At 38.7% G+C, this 21790-nt stretch overlaps 1 protein-coding gene across 5 annotated transcripts in view; it reads right to left on the minus strand.

Moving 5' to 3' along the window:
• Nucleotides 1–21790, minus strand: part of zmym2 (zinc finger, MYM-type 2) — a 154386-nt gene that overhangs the window by 45874 nt on the left and 86722 nt on the right. For all 5 annotated transcript variants that reach the window (XM_059964236.1, XM_059964237.1, XM_059964235.1 and 2 more), the window contains 6 exons: nt 20638–20750; nt 19822–19935; nt 12642–12792; nt 6182–6354; nt 3306–3471; nt 222–262 (listed from right to left, as the gene is read on the minus strand). In XM_059964236.1, the coding sequence (XP_059820219.1) occupies nt 222–262; nt 3306–3471; nt 6182–6354; nt 12642–12792; nt 19822–19935; nt 20638–20750 (758 nt within the window). The remainder of the gene's footprint in view (nt 1–221; nt 263–3305; nt 3472–6181; nt 6355–12641; nt 12793–19821; nt 19936–20637; nt 20751–21790) is intronic.

Here is a 21790-nt window from a genome sequence, read left to right on the forward strand (position 1 = left end):
TGTGAATGGAACTGAGCAATATAATCGTAATAAATAGCAATAAACTTCTGACTCCATTAATGTAGTAATAAACACTAAGATGATCACATTTTGCTAAAATATGATCCTGAGCCCCAACACCCCAAATTTAACAGTTTGGAGCACAGAAGGCAATCCTGTGAGAAACTAGGTTTAAATACCAATTGCAGTAATAGGAAAAGTATTACTTGAAAAATACTCACTGTAACTTTAAAGACTTGGGTCTGAATAATATGATCTGAAACTGGAAAAAAAGCAAATATTTTAATTAGGCATAGTTTTACACCAAAAAAAATTGATTGGAATAATAATTTTAGAGTTGCATGATTTTAATCTAAAATACAGGCAAATAAAAAATCTTTACACCTAATAATCTAGTATGTACAATCCAGTAAACATGAAACAATTTCAGAGCAACAAACGCCCAGATTCAATCCCAGCTTAGAAGAGAGTAAGTTGATACCAGCCATCCATTAACAGGAATGATAAAATGGTCTCGGTGTCCTAGTTTTAGTGGTAGTGGGGAATGGAGAGAGACTGCCACCCACAGGCCAAACTCATAATTGCCTTCTGTGATCAATGCTAAAAGTAGCAAACTCAGATGAACACAAGCTGGGCAGAAATGTGTTAAAGAATAACGTTTCTCCAAGAAAGATGCCTGACATTCATGTCTTCTGGAGTCAAACCTTTAAGAGGAGGGTGGGGAAAGATAGATGAAAAATAAAACTTCTAAATTTAAAATGCTGTAATATACAAGTAAAGATTCTACACTCAACCACTAATGTTAGTAAGTATTTATGAACTCATAATCATGAAACATACTTCTATTAGTGTATTAAGTATTAGGTTCAGTGCTGATCAAGTCCATCATCAAAAGTCATTGTTAACATAGTTTGTACCAAATACTTATTAAAATGGCCAATGATACGGTCAATTCAAATATGAGCCACAGGCTATTAAAATCAGACTTATCACTGACTTATTGTCTATTGTTTTGTGGCAGCAGTACAGGGCAAAGACATAAAATTTACTATTAATTACAAACATAGCAGGGCACAAAAAAACTCAGAAGGTACTGTTCATAGGTTCTCAAACTGTTCAGAAATCTGATGGAGAGGAAGAAACTGTTGCTAAATTGTTAAGTATGGGTCTTCAGGCTCCTATACCACCTCCTCTTTATAGTAATAAGACGAGGGCATACCCTGGATGATGAGGGTTCTTGATCCTGGATGCCGCTTTCTTGAGGCATTGCCTTTATAAGATGTCCTCAAAGGGTGGGGAAGCTAGTGCCCATGATGGAGCCGATTAAGTCTCCAACCCTCTGCAATTTTTCAAAATCCTGTGTACTGGAGCCTCCATGTCAGACTGTGATGCAACCAGTCAGAATGCTCTCCCAACCTACATTTGTAGAACATTTTAGGTGTTTTTCAGTGACATACCATATCTCCTCAAACTCCTAACAAAGTAGAACTGCTTGTGTACTTTCCTGCACCAGTATGTTGGGCTCAGGATGGATCTTCTAAGATGCTGAAACCCAGGAACCTGAAGATACTTGCCTTTTCCATCGCTAACCCCAAGATGAGAACTGGTGTATGATCTCTCAAACTTCCCCTTCCTGGGGTCCTTTGTCTTCCTGATGTTGAGTGTGAGGTTATTGCTACATTACCAGTCAACCAGTCGATTTATCTCATTCCTGTATATCTCTTTGTTGCTATCTGAGATCCTACCAACAACAGTGGTGTCACTGGCAAATTTATAAATGGCGTTTGAGCTCTGCTTAGCCACACAATCAGAAGTTTAGAGAGAGCAAAGCAGTGTGCTGTGCATGTGTCTGAGGTACACTGCGTTGACAATGAAGAGATGTTATTATTAATATGCACTGATGGTGGTCTTCTGATGAGTAAGTCAAGGATTCAGTTGTAGACGGAGGTACAAAGGCACATGCTTTTTAAGTTTATATTTAATACATTGTTAATTAGAAAGTACAAAAGTACATGCAAATGAAAGAAGTGGCTTTGCTGATATGCTTTATCATTGAGGTGTCTTGGAAGGAGTGTTTAAAAGTTTCAATTCAATGTTGCATAGACTAATTTTTCTGGTGTTGGTGCTTTGCTTATCCGAACACTACATGAGTAGATTAAAGAAATTTTCTGTAAGCAAAGAGCATGTGTGATACTGATTTTCTGGCAAAATGAAAATGAAATTCAAAGATCAGAGATTGTATTCATGCACAGTGATGAGTAGGTCGAACTTATTTCCTTAGAGCAGTAAAGGTTTATGATACTTGACAGAGGTATTTAAAATTGAGTAGCTTCAGGCCATAACAAGATAACTGGAAAAAACTCAAGGTGGTGGTGACTTTTCCTTTAAAGCAGGGCCAGTGTATTGTAATGATCGGAGGTAGACTGGCCCAAAGGGTGGTGAAGGTAAATTCAGTAATGGCTTCGAATGGGAAGGTGAATATATACTTCAACATTTTACAGGATAATGAGGAAGTACAATCAATGAGGTGTTTTCCAGTATTACCACACAATTATTATACTGCTTGGTAAGATATTAAAGCTGTCATGGGTGACAATAGTAAACAGAAATGTTGGAACATGACTATTGCTCCTGTCTCAACAGAAATGTTAAGTGAACAAATGTATTAACCATAAAAAATATAAATCTTAAGTAAACATGATTAAACAGGGAACTTTTTTTTTCCTCTCTCTTTTTAAATTTTATCCTCAATTGGACTGCCCAATCTTTTTTTTCCTTTCTCTTTTTTTTTGTTTCAGTTTAGTTAGTGGTTTTTTTTCCCTTTATCAAATAAAATTTCCAATCTTTTTTTAATGATTGCTATGAGGAGTTGTAGTTTTTTTCTTTGACCATTGTGTATATAACAGCATAATATTTTACCTATTTGATTTTGACATTATATACTCTCTGGTTTTATTATTGCTGTTTATATGCCTTTTATATTATCTGTTTGCTAAACCCCTCCTCTGATTTGTATATTCTTTATTTGAAAATCAATAAAAAGATTGAAAATGAAAACAGGGAACATTTAGTTAAGGATGGGAAGGTACGTTACTGGTTACATGGGAATGGCGAACCAGTAAGACACTATAAGGAAAATTATAGATAAATGAGGAAATACCTTTCCCCATAGTTTAACTGAGAGTGCAGTTGCTTTCAGGAAAGTGGCAAATCTTGACTGCCCTGCAGCTGGCTGGCAGGGGTATGTGATTGCAATACATAAATATCTCTACGTGCAATGCATTTTTCTGGGATTAAGCACTTACCCACATTCATGTTTTCAGGACCTTTTTGTGTAAACATGTTAGGTTCATTCTGTTGACTATAAAACTGCAGAAGGCATTGCTGATTACAAAAATGCTTCATTTCTCCCCGCCACTGAACCGTTTCACTCAATTCTCTCTGTACTTTACAGCAATCACATCTTGCAGCCTAAAATGAAAGAAATAAAATTCAATTACTTCACTTAGATGCAAAATGTCTCTTTGAATTATAACTGAGTTATATAGGAATGGGTTTACATGCATTTGGAAAGGCATAGCCTGGTTTGGGACAGTCAGTGACTTTGATCAAGTTTTTTGAGATGGGGACAAAGAAGCTTGGTGAGAGTAAGGTAGTGAACATTATCTACATAGGCATCTGATAAGGTCCTCATGACAGGTTGACTTAGAAGATAAAGATGCACTGGATCTAGGGTGAATTGCCGATTTGGATTCAGAAAGCGATTAGTTGGGGTGGGGTGGAGAGGGAGGTTGTTATTCAGACTGGAGGTCCATGACCAGTGATGCTCTGTAATGATGAGTGTTGGGACCTCGATTGTTCGTGATACATGTCAATGACGTGGATGAACAAAATTGGGGATGAAGATTGGTGAAGTAGTGAGACAGAGCAGAATATGGTTCAGTTAGATAAGACTTGAGAGTTTAATCTGGGCAAGTGTGAGGTGCTGCTCTTTGGAAGGAGAAATGAAAGGAGAAAGTGTACAGTTAATAGCATATACATTTGGCCCTCCTTATCCGCGGGCGATTGGTTCCGGAACCCCCCGCGGATACCAAAAAATGTGGATGCTCAAGTCCCTTATTTAACCTGGCTCAGTGCGGTGGTCTTTAGGACCCAGTGGAACCCCAGACCTTATTGAACATGTCTCGGTCCGGTGGACATTAGGACCTAGCGCAGCTCTGAATCCGCAGTGTTTCTGTTCACAAAAATAATCACGATTGAAAATAAAGGGCAAGTAATAAAGCGATCAGAAAGAGGTGAAACGCCATTAGTCATTGAAAAAGCATTGGGCTACGTCGTTCAACGATCGGAACAATTTTAATGGAGCATGTGAAAGGTCCTGCCCTGATGAAAGCTACAATTATTACTAAGCAACGCAGTGGTTTAATTATTGAAATGCATTCGTTTCTTAAGTGTTTTATTTGCATAGAAAGGTAGAACATATACCATATACAAAGACAAACGTTTGACTAAATGACGCTAAATAATACCGGATGTACCTGTTCTGACTTCAAATCCGTCTTAAAAGACAGACTCAGGAACTGAACTTGTTCATAACCCAGGGACTGCCTGTACTTCTAAATCATCTCTAGATTACTTATAATACCTAATACAATGTAAATGCTATGTAAATAGTTGTTATACTATTGTTCAGGGAACAATGACAAGAGAAAGTAGTCTATGTATGCTCAAGCGAGTGCTGGAGAGAGAATTTCTGGGTTTTCCTGATCCGCGGTTGGTTGTATCCACGCATGCGGCATCCGCATATAAGGAGGGCCGACTGTACCTTAATAGCATTGAAATGCACAGGGATTTTAGGATCCAGGTCCATAGTTCACTGAAAGTGCTAAAGAAGGTGTATGGCATGTTAGCCTTCATTGGTAAGGGTGACAAGCTGCAGTTATGAGAAACTGCAGTCAGATTGCACTAGGAGTATTGCATGCAGCTTAGCCAGAAGGATGTGGAGAGGGTGCAGAAGAGGTTTACCATGACGCTGCCTGGATTAGAGGGTATAAGCTATAAGGAAAGGTTGGATAAACTTGAGTTGCTCTCGCTTGAGCGCTGGAGGTTTTTAAAAATGAGTCATATAGACAGTTAGAATCTTTTCTCAGGGGTAGGCATGTCAAGTACCAGAGGTCATGTTTTTAAGATTAGAAGAAGGGCAAGTACTTTGTTAAACACAGAGAGTAGTAGGTGCCTGGAACACATTGCCAAATGGCAGAAGGCAGCAGTTTGGTGATATTTAAGAAACTTTTGAATAGACGCATGAATGTGAAGGGAATGGAGAATATAGATTCTACACAGAAGAAGAACATTGGAATCAAGATCAGTAGAATATTGTGGACCAAATGGCTTGTCTTGTGCTGTACTATTCTATTGTGCTCTGCTCAATATAGATTTTTAGATCAAATTTGATTAAGTAGTTCACTTAATTACTTTATTATATTTGTCTAATAGTTTAAAGTTTAAGTTTTGCAAGTTGTTAACTTTTCCTTGTGCAAATTTTGTATTTGTATTTTTGCCTAATGTGATATTACTGAAAAAAAAAGGTGCCTATAATGTTTTGTCATCAAGAAGTTGAGGTCATATTGTTCACTCCAGATAGATATTAAAACCACACAGTAGCAGCATCTGACAAAAAGCTAAGCAACACAAACCTTTGTGGAAGATGCCAAATGGTCAACTTGTATATACAATTTACCACAAGTTAATATTAGCCCATTCATGTCAATCCACACAACTATACAAGAAAACTACACATTCAAGATTTCACAATTATTCTGAAAATACACAAAAGAAAATTTCTAACAGAATCGACACTGTGATAATAAGTTAATTTCCATTCCATTAATAATCTCCTTTGTGAAAACTCTAACAAATAGTTATCTATTATTCTATATATTACACCCAAAAGGTCATCATCTAGTTTTGCCTTTATACACTATTGTCTGCACAACTGTTTCCATTCCAGCATAATAGTTCTGTCATATCAGCAATATTCTACATAGTTGGCATTATATCTTAGTGAAGCAATTTTTTAATCAGATTTCAAAGGAACTATTTGCAATCTATTTTGGGAATTTTAATTGTGTACAATAATGTATGGTAAAAGCATTGAAATAATAAGATAAAATTCACTGACCTTAAAGTACCAGTCTATAAATCTTTTGCAACAGTCGTCACTACAAAAATCTCTTGCTTTTCCATCAATTTCTTTAGCTGCAGCCCGCTTGCACATCTGGGAGCAATAACTGCAGGTAACACAGCGCAGACCCAGGCGTTTTGTAAAGTCTTGCTTGTACAGAAGCTTACAGCCTAAAAACAAACATTTTTTTTCACACAATTGTCCATCTTGTAAATATTTTAAGCAAACTTGGATAAAACCAAGTAGTGGAAAATGCATATTTTTAACATCCAAGTTAGATTGCTTCATCTATTTATCTTTTTAACCTTCGTACATAAGAAAGAGAATCAGTAAAAGCTGTATTACTCTGCCATTCAATAAGACCATGGCTGAATTGATCTGGTCATTGCTTTCACCTCCATTTTCTTTCCAAATCCACATAATCTCTATTTCCCTTCCATGCAAAAATCCATCTAATCTTGAACATAAAGAGCAACAGTAATCATAAGCTTCTGTGGTAGGGATTTCTAAAGATTTATTACACTTAAAGAAATTCACCCACAATTTAGCCTTCAATGGGTGAAGTTGCACAGTCTTTATTCTCACTCAGAAACAAATTCGAGCTTCATCCTTTCAAGCTCTTTCAAACCATGCATCTTTATAACTGATTAACCCTCTAGTTTCTAAACATCAAAGAACATAGGGCCTATCAGTTCAATCTTTGCTATTCCCTGGAATCAACAGTGTGCCAGGCAGGTAGTTAACTTTTCTTTATCTGGGAGATGAAAACTGTAAGCAGTTTGTTCTCATATGTTCTAATCAAAGTCCTACATAGCTGTAATGTTCTTTGATACACGCCCTCTCTTTGATTCAATCACAGCAAGTAAAAGCATACAACTTGATACAAAACTCTATTTCCCTCAAAAGGGTTGGGTCACAGTTGAAATAAGTCATCAGGATTTACAAATTTTGGGAAATTGGAGTTGAGATTTCATTTAGCCACTACTTAATTAAGAGGTAGTACAGTCTTTTGAGTTGGTGGACTGGTCCGTGTTCCAAGAGCTCATCTGTGGATCTGAATGAATACACCACAGTTATCACAGACTTCATAAAAACAGTTGTAGACAAGTGTGTCCCCAGAAAACCATTCAGTTTTCCCAACAAAAAGCCCTGGATGAACCATGACATATGCAATCTGCTGAGAGGCAGATCAGAGGCATTCAAGTCTGGTGACTAATAAAGTTACAAGAGGCCCAGGTGCAAGTTCTGAAAAGCCATCTCATGGGCAAAGTGGCAATTGCGGACTAAACTTGAATCAATGAAGGATCCCCATCAGCTTTGGTAGGGCTTGAGTACTATCACCTCTTACAGAGTGAAATTAAGCGACATAGCAACAGGACTTCACTTCCAGATAAGTTCAATTTCTTCAGTGCTTGCTTTGATCTTCAGACAACGGAGGAACCATCACAAACTCCACAGACCCCGATGATACTGTGATTCCAGTCTCTAAGACCGACACAAGAACATCCTTAGGAAGGTGAACCCAAGGAAAGCATCTGACCCATATGGGGTACCTAGTCGAGTGCTAAGGATCTGTGCTGATGATTGACATGACAGTTCACTGAGATCTTTAAACTCTCACTTTGGCAGTCTGAGGTACTCATCTGCTTTAAGCAGGCTTCAATTATACTGGTGCTTACGAAGAAAGTGGTAACCTGCCTCAATGACTATTATCCAGTAGCACTTACATCCACATTGATGAAGTGTTTTGGGAGGTTGGTGATAAAATATACAGTGCCTATAAAAAGTATTCACCCCTCCCTCCAGAAGTTTTCATGGTTTATTGTTTTATAACACTGAATCACAGTGGATTTAATTTGACTTTTTTTGGACACTGATCAACAGAAAAAGACTTTCTTGTCAAAATGAAAATATCTCTAGAAAGTGATCTAAATTAATAACACATACAAATAACAAAATAATTCATTGCATAAGCATTCACCCCTTAATATGTCACACCAAATCATCACAGGTGCAGCCAGTTAGTTTTAGAAGTCACATAATTAGTTAAATAGAGATCACCTGTATGCAGTCAAGGTGTTTCGATTTTACTGTAGCAAAAATGCACCTGTATCTGGAAGGTCCAACTGCTGGTGAGACAGTATCCTGATAAGAACTACACCGTGAAGACAAAGGATACAAGAAAATTTCCAAGTCACTGAATATCCCTTGGAGTACAGTTAAGTCAGTCATCAAGAAATTTGCCCAGAGCAGGCCACCTTAAAAACTGAGTGACCAAGAAAGAAGGGGATTAGTGAGGGAGGCCACCAAGAGACCCTATGACAACTCTGGAGGAGATACAAGCTTCAGTGGCTGAGATGGGAGAGACTGTACATACAACAACTGTTGCCTGAGTGTTTCACCAATCGCAGCTTTATGCACAGTGGCAAAGAGAAAATCATATGAAATCTCGGCTAGAGTTTGCTAGAAGGCATGTGGGAGACTGAAGTCAGCTGGAAGATGGTTATGATGAAACCAAAATTGAGCCTTTTGGCTATCAGACTAAATGCTATGTTTGGTGTAAACCAAACACCACATATCAGCAAAAACACATCATCCCTATCATGAAGCATGGTGGCGGCTGCATCATGCTGTAGGGATGCTTCACTTCAGCAGATCCTAAAAGGCTTATGAAGGTAGAGGGTAAGATGAATACAGCAAAATACAGGGAAATCCTGGAGGAAAACCTAATGCAGTTTGCAAGAGAACTGTGACTTAGTAGATTTGTTTTCCAGCTGGACAATAACCGCAAGCATAAAGCCAAAGCTACACAGAAATGGCTTAAAAACAACAAAGTTAATGTCCTGCAGTCGCCAAGTCAGAGTCCAGACTTCAATCCAATTTAGAATTTATGGCTGGACTTGAAAAGGGCTTCACTCATGATCCACATGAAATCTGACAGAGCTTGAGCAGTTTTGTAAAGAAGAATGGGAAAAAACTGCAGTGTCCAGATGTGCGAAGCTGATAGAGACCTATCCACACAGACCCAAGGCTACAATTGCTGCTACAATCACTTTGTAGAGATCTGCTTTCACTTTGACATGAAAGTCTATTTCTGCTGATTAGTGTCGAAAAAACCAAATTAAATCCTCTGATTCAATGTTGCAAAACAGTAAATCCTTTTTTTTTGGGGGGGGGGGAGGTGGTGAATACTTTTTATAGGCACTGTATAACTCCTGCCTGAGAAATGACTTTGATCCGCTCCAATTTGCCTACTGGCAATAAGTCCACAGCTGATGCCATTTCATTGGCTCTTCATATAATCCTGGAACATCTGGGTTGCAAAGATGCACACAACAGGATGCTCTTTATTGACCACAGCTAGGCATTCAATACTATCATCCCCTTAAAACTCATCAACAAGCATCAAGTCCTTGAGCTCCTCGGTTTCTTAACTTGCAGACCACAGTCAGTTCAGATTGGCAACATCTCCTCCACAATCCGGTGTGCTCAGCCCCCTGCTCTACTCGTTTTATACTTATGGCTGTGTGGCTAAATATGGCTTCAGTGCCATATTTACAAGGGGTGGTTAATAAGTTCGTGGCCTAAGGTAGGAGTCAATTTTAGAAAACCTGGCATATTTATTTTTCAGCATAATCCCCTCCTACATTTACACACTTAGTCCAGCGGTCGTGGAGCATACAGATCCCTTCTTTGAAGAAGTCAGTGTCTTGGACCTCCGGAAGTGGTCCACGACATGGGGTGATTGATAAGTTCGTGGCGTTGAACTGCATGTGCATGTAACGAGAGCTGTATAACTCATCTCCTTCTACCTTAGGCCAGCAACTTATCAATCACCATTGCTGTGGACCATCTGGAGGTTCAAGACACTCCCGTTACATGCACGTGCAGTTCAACTCATTGAGTGATAATGCAGAAAGTTTGAATTTATTAACGCACCCATCTCCTTCTACCTTAGGTCACAAACTTATCAATCACCCCTGCTGTGGACCACTTCTACAAAGAAGGGATCCATATGCTCCATGACCACTGGACTAAGTGTGTAAATGTAGGAGGGGACTAAGTTGTAAAATAAATGTGCCAGGTTTTCTAAAATTGCCTCCTTCTACCTTAGGCCACAAACTTATCAGTCACCCCTCATAAGTTTGCTGATGACACCACTGTTGTAGGCTGATTCAAAGGTCGTGATGAATTAGCATAGAGGAAGGAGATTGAAAATCTGACAGTGTGGTGCCTCAACAACAACCTAGTCAATGTCAGCACAATTACTGACTTCAGGAGCAACTGGACACCCATTGGCCAGTCCTCACCGGGGGATCAGAGATAGAGAGGGTCAGCAGCTTTAAATTCCCTGGTGTTATCATTTTGGAGTACCTGTCCTGGGCCCAGAATCTAAGTGCAATTACGAAGAAATCACAACAGTGCCTCTACTTCCTTCCGAGTTTATAAAGATTCAGCAAGACAATCTTTGACAATCTTCTAGAGATGTGCAGTGGAGAGTATATGGACTGGTTGTTTCAATGTTTGAATGGAAAATCCAACAAAAAGAAATAGTGGATAAGGCTCAGCCTATCACAAGTAATGCCGTCCCCACCATTGAGCACATCTACACGGAGTGTTGTCGCAGGAAAGCAGCATCCATTGCCAGGGACCCCCACCATCCATGTCATGCTCTCTTCTCACTGCTGCCATCAGGAAGAAGGTACAGGAGCTTTAGGACTCACACCATCAGGTTCAGGAACAGTTATTACCCCCCCAACCATCTGCTCCTGAACCAGAGGAGATAACTTCACTCAACTTCACTTGCCCTCTCACTGATCTGTTTCCACAACCTATGGACTCACTTTTAAGGACTCTTCATCTCACCTTCTTGATATTTATTGCTTATTTATTATTATTTTTTCCTTTCTTTTTGTATTTGCTGTTTATTGTCTTTTGCATACTGGTTCTCCACCCAACTGGTGCAGTCTTTCATTGATTCTATTATGATTATTGGATTTATTAAGTACGCCTGCAAGAAAATGAAGCTCAAGGTAGTATATAGTGACATATATGTACTTTGATAATAAATTTATTTTGAATTTAACCTTAGGAGCTGAACAGCCCATTTCTGTTCCTATGTTCATATGTTAGATGTGACATGGTTTTTTGTTACTGTTGCCTGACACAATATATTCACAGAGAACAAAAGACCAGGTTGACACTTTAGTGCAGTACTGCAGGAGTATAGCAATTGTGCTGTTTTTCAATGAAGGAATAAATCAAAGATGTAGATACTCTTGTGTGGAACTAAAATATTCTGTGACAAGATTTGGTGTACTAGATAATATTTATCGCTCTTCAATATTATACTGCTACCTTGCTTCATGCACAGAAATGTTCCCAGGAATGAAAAAACTAATAGAATCTGTGGTAAAAGAGGTCATTATAACATTATGCACATATTGGAAACAAATGTGATCTCTTGATCTCTTGTTCTCTTTCCTGCTAGGTTGTAAACAGAGCCTAAACCTCAGCGTTCCCTTTTGCAGGGAAGTTGGAGAAAATCCAGCATTGAAATCAATAATAGCACAATGAGGAAGCCATTTGTGCGAGTTGCCGTTGATTACCCTGCACTTAGATGCAGCTTGCACCTTGGCCGACTCAGTAAGTACGAACTCTTGATGCTGACAGTCCATGATGCATGCGTTGAGACTGCCTGAATCCCACAGTCACTCTCACCATCAGCTGCTGAGAGTGATGGAAGCTGCTGTCAGCTGGTTCAGACTAACGAGAGCAAATTGAGAAGTGAGATGGTACAGGGCAGTGTTTGGACTGGAGGACCAAGCATTGCATAAAGGGTAACAGTAAGCAGCGACAAATGCACTTAAAGAAACAGATCTGTTCATTGCTATGTTCTTTGTATGAACTGGATGCCCTGTTTTCTCTATTACACTACATAAGTATTCCACTGGCTGAAAACGGTTCTATCCTGAAAGTTGCTCACCACGTGTTTCTTTATATTTTAATGCCCAATATACATTAATGAAGGCTCTTCAATATAAAAAATATAAAAAAGGATATAAAGGATATAAAAATCTTAAGAAAATATCTCAGTAAACAAGGCATTTATGAACAACAAAGTGCCAGTCAAGGAATTGAATTTGGGGTGGTGTGCATGATTCACAGTAAATAGTATATGGCCCAGAGAAAAAAATTTAATTCAATTTACTCAGGAAAAAAAATAGGCAAGGAAACAAAGGAGTGGAATGAACAAAACCAAAAGCAATTCCTCCAAATAAAAGCTGGGCAATTTCTCCAGAAAACAGACAGGGTGGAATATAGTTACATATAAATGATGAGCATACAATCCACCTCACTGAGTGACAAACAGGAATTATCCAAAACATCTCCATGCTGGCTCTTCATGCAGACATTTAAGGTTATTTTTCAATCATAAAATCATAAGGAAACATACCTTCACTACAGAATGTTTTCTTTACTCCTGAGAACTTCACAGTTTCATACACAGTTTTTTCTTCCTGACAGTATTCACAGTATGACACGACACAATGCAGCTTCTTATAGTCCTCACAGCACATTTTGCTGCAGAACTGAAATACATTATTCTGAAAAAAAGAAGTAAATTACTACAAAATCTTTATTTAATTCATCAAATTAATAAGTACACTTTTGAAATCCTGCACTTACAGGTTCAAATGCTACACGACTTCTTCAAGAAGAAAGAATTCTAAACCCAGACAGAAAAATATTCCCAGATACACATTTTTGCATTTGTGCTGTTCCCAACCATCTTCATGAGTGCAGTCAATTCTCAATTATCCAAGAATTTACATGGTCTGTAAATCAATTGTGTTACACCAAATCATGAGCATCTCAGCCCCAGGAAGCAATTTCTAATTTGCTCTAGAAGGCGTTCTCCTGGTTGGAACATTGTGTTAGGGTTGCCATTCTCCTAGCTGGAGTCAAGTGGTAGGCAGTCACTCTCTCAGCTGAAACCCTGGTGTGAGTGACTGTTGCTGCATGAAACTTCCTAGCTGATCTTCCTGAAAAAATTACCCAGATTTTGGACATAGCTTCAGCTAGCTGGCTCAATTACACCCGAGATAATGTTGCTCATTTAATTACAGTTCTTACCTAGCCTTTGGACTCCACTCAATTGAGAAATAAAGAGAAAATAATTGATTAATTGGAGTAAGGCTAATTCCAATGGGTTGAAAGCAGATTTTGCTCAGGTAAATTAGAGAAAAGGACAGGCAAAGCTATAATGTAACAATGTTAGCCTTTCAAGACTAATTTATCAGCTCCCTAGATGATGAAAAGACACAAAGAAAGATGAAACAAAATGGCTGCATGATTAGTGTTGTGTTGTTAATATTAGTGAGAACCAAGCTGATTATAAAAGCAATCTAAAATGTGAAAATTAAAGAATGAATGGCAAAGAAAGCATATGAAAAATGATTAGTTACTGACATAAATGGGAATTAAAAGTGTCCTGTACACATACTTAGTAGTAAAATGATAGCACATGGACCAATGGATCCATTAAGGACAAAAGTGGAAACTCTTAAGGCACTAAGAACCATTCAAATTAATAGCAAACGAGCTAGTCAAGACACTGGATATATTAAAAATTTATAGCATGAGTTATTAGCAAAGCTGACAAAACAAAATAAGCAAGTCCTGAGGGTTGGATGCATCCTAAGATTTTGAGGGAATTACTGGAAGAAAATGTTGACACCCTAACCATAACCTTCCAATGTTCTGTGAGTTGACAGAAGACCCAATAGAAACACTGGAGGATAACAAATGTTTACCCTCCTGTTCAAACAAGGGAACAAGGTTAAGCCCAGCAACTGTGTTTTAACTTCAGCAGTAGGAAAGATTTAGAAAAATTATTATTAGTCACATAGAGAAAAATGGATTATGGTAAAATGTGTTTAATCAATTTGATCATTCTTTTACACTAAAGTAATATTTACAGTTGCTGAGAGTAAAAGGATCCCTGTGTTGTACATAGAAGGTTCTGATAAAGGTTCCACATAAGAAGCTTTCAACAAAGCTGCAGCACGAAGCACGAAAAGCATACTGAATCCAGAATTAGCTTAAAAAAATGGAAGCCCATAAGACAAAGGAGCAGATTTAGGACATTCAACCCATTGAGTCTTTTCCGCTATTCCATCAAGGCTGATTTACTATACATCTTTATTATCTCCCTTGAATGCATTCTTCTGCCTTCTCCCAGTAACCTCTGATATCCTGACTGATCAAGAGCCTATTAACCTTCACTTTAAATATATCCAATGACTTGGGTCTCCACAGCTGTTCGTAGCAATGATTCACCATCCTCTGGCTAAAGACAGTCCTCCTTACCTTCATCCTAAATGGACTTCCCTTTATTCTGACTATGCTCTCTGGTCCTAGACTCATCCACTACAGGAAACATATTCTCCACATCCACTGGTATCCAGGCCTTTCAATATTCAATAGGTTTCAATGAAATACACACTCATTCTTCTAAACTCCAGTGAGTACAGGTCCAGAGCCATCAAATGCTCCTTATATGTTAATGCTTTAATTCCTGAAATCATTCTCATGAACCTCCTCTGGACCCTCTTTAATCCCAGCACGTTTTTGCTTAGTTAAGCAGCCCAAAACTACTAATATTTCCAATGACTTATAAAGCCTTAGCATTACATCCTTGCTCTTACATTTTAGTTCTCTTGAAATGAATGCTAATTCCATTCCTTTCCTCCAACTCAACCTATGTCAATCTTTAGGGAATCCTGCAAAAATCCCTTTACACTTCTGATTTTTGAATTTTTTCCACTTTTTAAAAATAGTCTATGTCTTTATTCCTTCTACCAAAGTGCATAACTATACACTTACTTAACTATATTCCATTTTCCACTGTTTTTGCCCATGCTTTCAATCTGTCTAAGTTCTTTTGTAGACTCTTTGCTTCCTCTACACTACCTGTCCTTCCACCTGTCTTCGCTTGTCTACAAACATGGCAAAAAAGCCATCAATTCTGTTATCCAAATCATTTACATACAACATGAAAGGAAGTGGTCCCAACAATGAACCCTGCAGAACATCACTAGTCACAGCCAGCCAACCAGAAATGGCCCCTTTATTCCCACTCTTCATCTCCTGCCAGTCAGCCAATCTTCTATCCATGCTAGTATCTTTCCATGGGCTCTTGTTAAGCAACCTCATGTACAGCACCTTATCAAAGGCCTTCTGAAAATATAAGTAAATAACATCTGCTGACTCTCCTTTCTCTATTCTGCTTGTTATTTTCTCAAAGAATTTCAAGATGAGTCAGGCAAGATTTCCCCTTAAGGAAGCCGTGCTGACTATAGCATATTCTATAATGTGCCTCCAAATACCATGACACCTCATTGTTAATAATGAACTTCAACATCTTCCCAACCACTTAACTGGCCAATAATTTCCTTTCTGCTGCCTCCCTCCTTTGGTGAGATTTTGCAAATTTCTGGTACTCTGGAACCATTCCAGAATCTAGTGATTATTGAAAGATCACTATTAATGCCATTGCAATCTTTTCAGCAACCTCGTTCAGAACCCTGGGGTGTAGTCCATCTGGTCCAGGTGACATATCAACCTACAGATCTTTAAGCTTTACAAGCACTTTGTCCTTAGTAATAGCAACTACACTCATTTCTGCCCTCTGACAGAGTGTCTTCCATGGTAAAGACTGACACAAAATATTTAATAAGTTCTTCTGCCATTTTTTTGTTTCTCATTACTACCTCTCCAGCCCTATTTTCCAGCAGTCCGATATTTACTCTCACCTCTTTTACCTTTTATATATCTGAAAAAAACTGGTATCTTTTACTTCCATATTTCATTCTTCCTGTCCTTATGGCTTTTCAAGTTGTCTTCTGTCTTTGAGTTCTCTTGTCAGTCACAGTTGCTTCATCCTCCCTTGAATACTTCTTTATCTTTGGTACGCATCTATCCTGCATCTTCTGAATCGCCCCCAGAAGCTCTAGTCTTTGCTGTTCTGCCATGCCATCATCCCTGCTAGTGTCCCAAACCAAACAACTTTGGCCAGCTTCGCTCTCATGGCTGTTCCTCCCTTTACTGCACTTTTATACTGACACATCTGACTTTATCTTCTCCCTCTCAAACTGCACAGTGAATTCTATCATATTATGATCACAGCCTCCTTAGGGTTACTTTACCTTAAGCTCCCTAATCAAATCTGATTCATTACACAGAACCTAATCCAGAATTGCCTTTCCCCTGGTGGGGTCAACCACAAACTGCTCTAAAAAGCCATCTCATAGGCACTCCACAAATTCCCTCTCAAGGGATCCAGCACCAAACTGATTTTCCTAATCTACCTGCATGTTGAATTCCCCTATGATTATCATAACATCACCTTTTTTTTATGTGCCTTTTCTATCTCCACTGTAACATGTATCCCCCATCCTGGCTAGTGTTCGGAGGCCTGTATATAACTTCCATCAGGGACTTCTTAACCTTGCAGTTCTACCTACAAGGATTCTACGTCTTCTGATCCTACATCACCTCTTTCTAAGGATTTGATTTCATTTTTTACCAACTGAGCCACTTCACTTGTTCTGCCTCTCTGCTTGCCCTTTCATTACAGTGTGTATCCTCGGATGTTAACCCCCAATTATGAGCTTCTTTCAGTCATGACTTAGTGTTGCCCAGAACTTCATACCTGCCACTCTTTAACTATGCTACATCATCTGCCTTATTCCATATATTGCCTGCATTCAACTACAACACCTTCAGTCCTGTATTCATCACCCTTTTCAATTTCTCCCCCATGTTACAGTTCAACTCATCCTACTGACTGCAAATTTGTCCTATCATCTGCCTGTACATTCTCACAGTCTCACTACACATTGTATTGCCCCATCTTCAACCCTGTAATTCTGGTTCCCACTCCCCCCACCGCCAAATTAGTTTAAACCCTAGGAAACCTGCCTGCAAGGATGTTGGTCCCCCTTGGGTTCAGTGCAACCTATCCTTTTTGTACAAGGCATACTTCCCCAGAAGAGATCCCAGTGATCCAAAAATCTGTAACCTTGCCCCGTGCACCAATTCCTCAGTCACACAACTGCCAAATAATCCTAACATTACTCTCACACACATGGCACAAGCAGCAATCCAGAGATTACTACCCTGGAGGTCCTGCCTTTCAGCTTTCTAATTCCCTGCATTCTCTCTTTAAGACCTCCTCCCCCTTTCTACCTATGATATGGGTACCAATATACATCATGACTTCTGGTTGCTCAACCTCCCCCTTTAGAATGCTGTGGAGCCGATTCAAGACAACATACCATCCAGGTATCTCTTTCACATCCACATAATCTCTAGTATGCTCCTTTAAGTATGGATTCCCCCATCACTATTGCACTCCTCCTCTCCCCACTTCCCTTCTGAGCCACAGAGCCAGACTCAGTGACAGAGCAACACACTTCGACTGTACTCTTTACCGTAGATGTTGCCTGTCCTGCTGAGTTCCTCCAGCATTTTGTGTGTGTTGCTTGGATTTCCAGCATCTGCATTTTCTCTTGTCAGTGGCAGAGATCCAGTCATTGTGACTTCCCTTGGTAGGCCCCCCAACACAACAGTATTCACAGCTGTATACTTAACCCCTCTCCTACAGTTACCCAGGTACCTCCTGTAACTTAGGGGTGACTACCTCCTTGTAGCTGTTATCTATCACTTCTTCATTCTCCAGTGTGAGCTGAAGGTCATTGAGCTGCAGGTTGTGGTAAATAGTTGTTGTTTCTGCACTGGGCGAATGTGAATATTGACGTTCCCCAGAGATACTTTGCTTTTTTGGATCTATACTAATGACTAACAAACAGGGGAACAAGCTGCATTTTCTAAATTTGCAGATGACACAAACCTGGGCAGAGGATAATGACAGATTGCAGGAGGATTAAAACGGATTGGAGGAATGAATAAATAGATAGCAGATTAAATTTAATGTTAAGAAATGGGAATTGGTGCATCTTGGTAAGAAACAATGCAGAATAAGGGGAATTGTTCTGACGTGGAGCAGAGGGACCTGAGGAAATGTGTTATGTGTACAAATCATTGTGTCAGGACAGGTTAATAAAGCAGTCAATAAGGCATTTACAGTTTTGGGTGTTATCAAAAGAGGAACAGAGTGTAAAAGCAGGAAAGTTATGCTGAACCTTTATGGGTCACTGGTATAGCCTCAACTGGAGTATTGTGTTTAATTTTGGTCACCACATTAAAGGAATGATGTGAAGATGTTAGAAAGGATCCAGAGGAGGTTTATGAAAATGGATCCAGAGGAGGTTTATGAAAATGTTACAAGGGAGAGGCACTATAGTTACAATGAAAGATTGGAAGGGTTGGAAACATACTTTTCCGAGGAGAGAATTGATAAAAGGATATAAAATGCTGATAGTAGACTGTTCTCTTTGGTGGCGGGTCAAGAACTATAAACCAAAGACATAATATTCATCGGAAAGAGATAACAAGTGATATGAGGCAAAATTGCTTTATGCAGAATATGGTGGGAATCTGAAATGTACTGCCTGTAATAGATGTAGCGTCACGTACTGCCATGCAATTGGAATTACATAAATATACAGTGTATAAAATATCCAAGAACATGAGGAAATGGAGTGTTTCCCTGGGACGTGGTGAGCCATATGTTCCCTTCTCTTGCTGCATTTACGATTCTGCAACAGACAGACTAAATAACATCTAAAGTTTGATTCATTTTAATGGATTTTGTATAATTCTTTGCTTCAGGTGGATGCACCCTATGAAAAAGGCTACATTTTTCTGAATTTATTTTGTGTGGTTTCTTCGGGGAGCAGTGTTTTAAGTTTTTCTATCATCCATGGAGGCGCCATGTTATTGCCATGGATAATCAAGTTGACTTCACTTATTGAAAGACTGGTGCTTTTAAAATAACATTTATATGAAGGAATTTATGCAATATTCCATGAAACAGGTTAGCATTTTCTGAATTTATTTTTTTATGGTACTTTCCACCAAAGAAAATTTCATCCATGGTCCTACTCCATTTCTTCCAGGATCTTTCCCTTTTTATCATTTATTTCTGAATTCTGCTGGATCTTCCTTTCCAAATACACTTTTGCTTTTTCTCAATTCTCATCCACACAGAGGCAGCACAAGTAGCACAGTGGTTAGTGTTACAGTGCCAGCAATCAGCGATTGGGATTCAAGTCCTGCCTGTAAGGAGTTTGTATGCTCTCCCCGTAATTACGTGGATTCTTCTGGGTGTTGTGATTTTCTCTCACATTCGAAAGATGCACGGGTAAGTAAGGGTTCGTAAATCGAGAGCTTGCTATCCCTGGCACATATTTGGGCTGCGTTGGTCATGAATGCAAACGATTTCACTGTATGTTTCAAATACATGTGACAAATAAAGCTAATCCTTCCACTTTCTTTCATTCTACAGCATCCTTCCAGTTTGCCACGAAGCATTCTGTACACAGTAAGAACTCACTTCTTTATAGCTTTTGTTGATATTGTAACTAAAAAGGGCAATTAACCATGTGACTAAACCACAATTATGATCAGTGACCATTTATAATGGTTCAGTAATTTTCTATTAATCTTACCTCCCATTCCAATAATTCTGGTTTAGCACTGAATCCATTCTTGCAGTACATACACTTCAGGTGTACTTCATTTGTTATGACCTGACCATTGGTAGCTGTCTGCGCACTGTAAGACTAAAATATAATCATGATAAATATTGTGCTTCTCCTTATAACTCTTCCCTATCCCTTACAATCTTTGTTTTAAGAAAACTTCATGCCTTTGCCTAATACTAAGCATCTGCCCTATGGATCAGAATGATTGCAATCAGTGAATGTCAAACCTTCTGAATGTAAACATTTTGAAGTAGAAAAAAAATAGTCTTCTGCTCTGGTTGTAAAATCTGTATAAAGGATGTTGAGAAATGCTCTAGGTGGATGCACTCTATGAAACAGGTTAAAATTTCCTGAATTTATTTCACATAATTTCTTCAATAAGGAGCATTTGTTAATTAAACAGAGCATTATAAGTGAAAGAAATTGATAAAACACTGAGATGTGCCATATTTATACCAAATCTTAGGTGGATCCCTTAAACAACATCATCCAAAGAAACACTTCTAAAATGCTAACCTACACAGGTTAAACACATTTCTACGTCTTTTAAAACACATCTCAAACATATTGTACTCTACTGATGTCATACAGTTTTTTTAAAAAACTCGTATGAATCTGTAAATGTGATTTATTTTGTTCTGGGAGACCCAAACTGCGTACAAATCTGTAGAACTGTGGACCACACAAAATATTTTGAAATAGAATCAGCAGTTAGCTATAACATACAAAAGAAAAACGTACTCAAATAATATACCAACAAAGTGAACAAAACATAGAAACCTGGAATTTAGCAACACAGCTAGAGCTGCAGAAGTTGTACAGTTTTCCATCTGGCATCGTGGCTTGATATTGAGGTAAAGCACTTCTTTTACAAAAGGGGCAAGATCCCATACCTAAAGCAAGAAACAAAACAGTGAGATTAAGGTATGACATGATGATCTCACCATTTTAATAAGATCATAATTTCAGCAAACAGTTAAGACATAATAATTCCACCCAAGCCTGGCTGCAAAAGGAGGGATGGGCATGGGGCTAGAAACCTCATCCCTGGGAGAGGAAAGATACACCAAGAAGCTGGGCTGTACCTGGGGGCAACTTGAAAGACCGGCCCAAAACAGTGAGCTACTTTGGCCTACACCCCAGTAGGGGTGAAGAGCTTAGGCAAGCAAAGACATAATAGATACCTGATTTGTGCCCATTACTACAATTGATAGAATATATTGAGAAAAGTAAGAGTCAAGACACCGATTACTTAATTTTAGTAGACAGCAGACCAAAATTGCAATATGTGGATTCGAGACAGGCAACAGGAATTCTTGAAAAACAAGACAGTTCTTTATGATAAATCTCAATCTAGAAAAGAGACTATTGGATTGCATTTTATTCTTCTAAACAGTAGTGACATTCTCATAAAAAATTCCTAATAAGACAACTTATTTAGTAAATCTAATCTTCACTGCCTTCAAAAAGGTATTTCTTCTCTTCATTAATGGAGTCTGAAGCCTTAATAATTTACTCCAGACTCACAAAGCCCTTAGTTGTTGGAAGACTTGACTTTCTAATAAAAGTCATGTTCCATTACTGAAATGTTGCTCATTTCAGTAACACATGGGACTTTGATGCTGCCAGTCTAACACATTTCTCAACTATGAAATAGGGTTTATTAATACTCCAACATAATGAATTAATTTGTTTAAAATTCCACACTGTAACATTCCACTGAGTGAGTTAAGTTTCGTTGGGAGCATGGCCAATACAACCAGGTGTATTTAATGGGCATGAGAGAACAGAGGCCCTGGCAAATTGTTAGACAGGGTGGCAAACATTACCTTGTGAGCCAGGTGCTGAACTGTCAGAATAGTCAGATGGTGGATTATCGGAGTTTTACTGTACTTGCCATACTTTCACTACTACAATTCTCCGGTTTTTAGAG

The sequence above is a fragment of the Hypanus sabinus genome, chromosome 3 (assembly GCF_030144855.1).
Source record: "Hypanus sabinus isolate sHypSab1 chromosome 3, sHypSab1.hap1, whole genome shotgun sequence".
Lineage (NCBI taxonomy): Eukaryota > Metazoa > Chordata > Chondrichthyes > Myliobatiformes > Dasyatidae > Hypanus > Hypanus sabinus.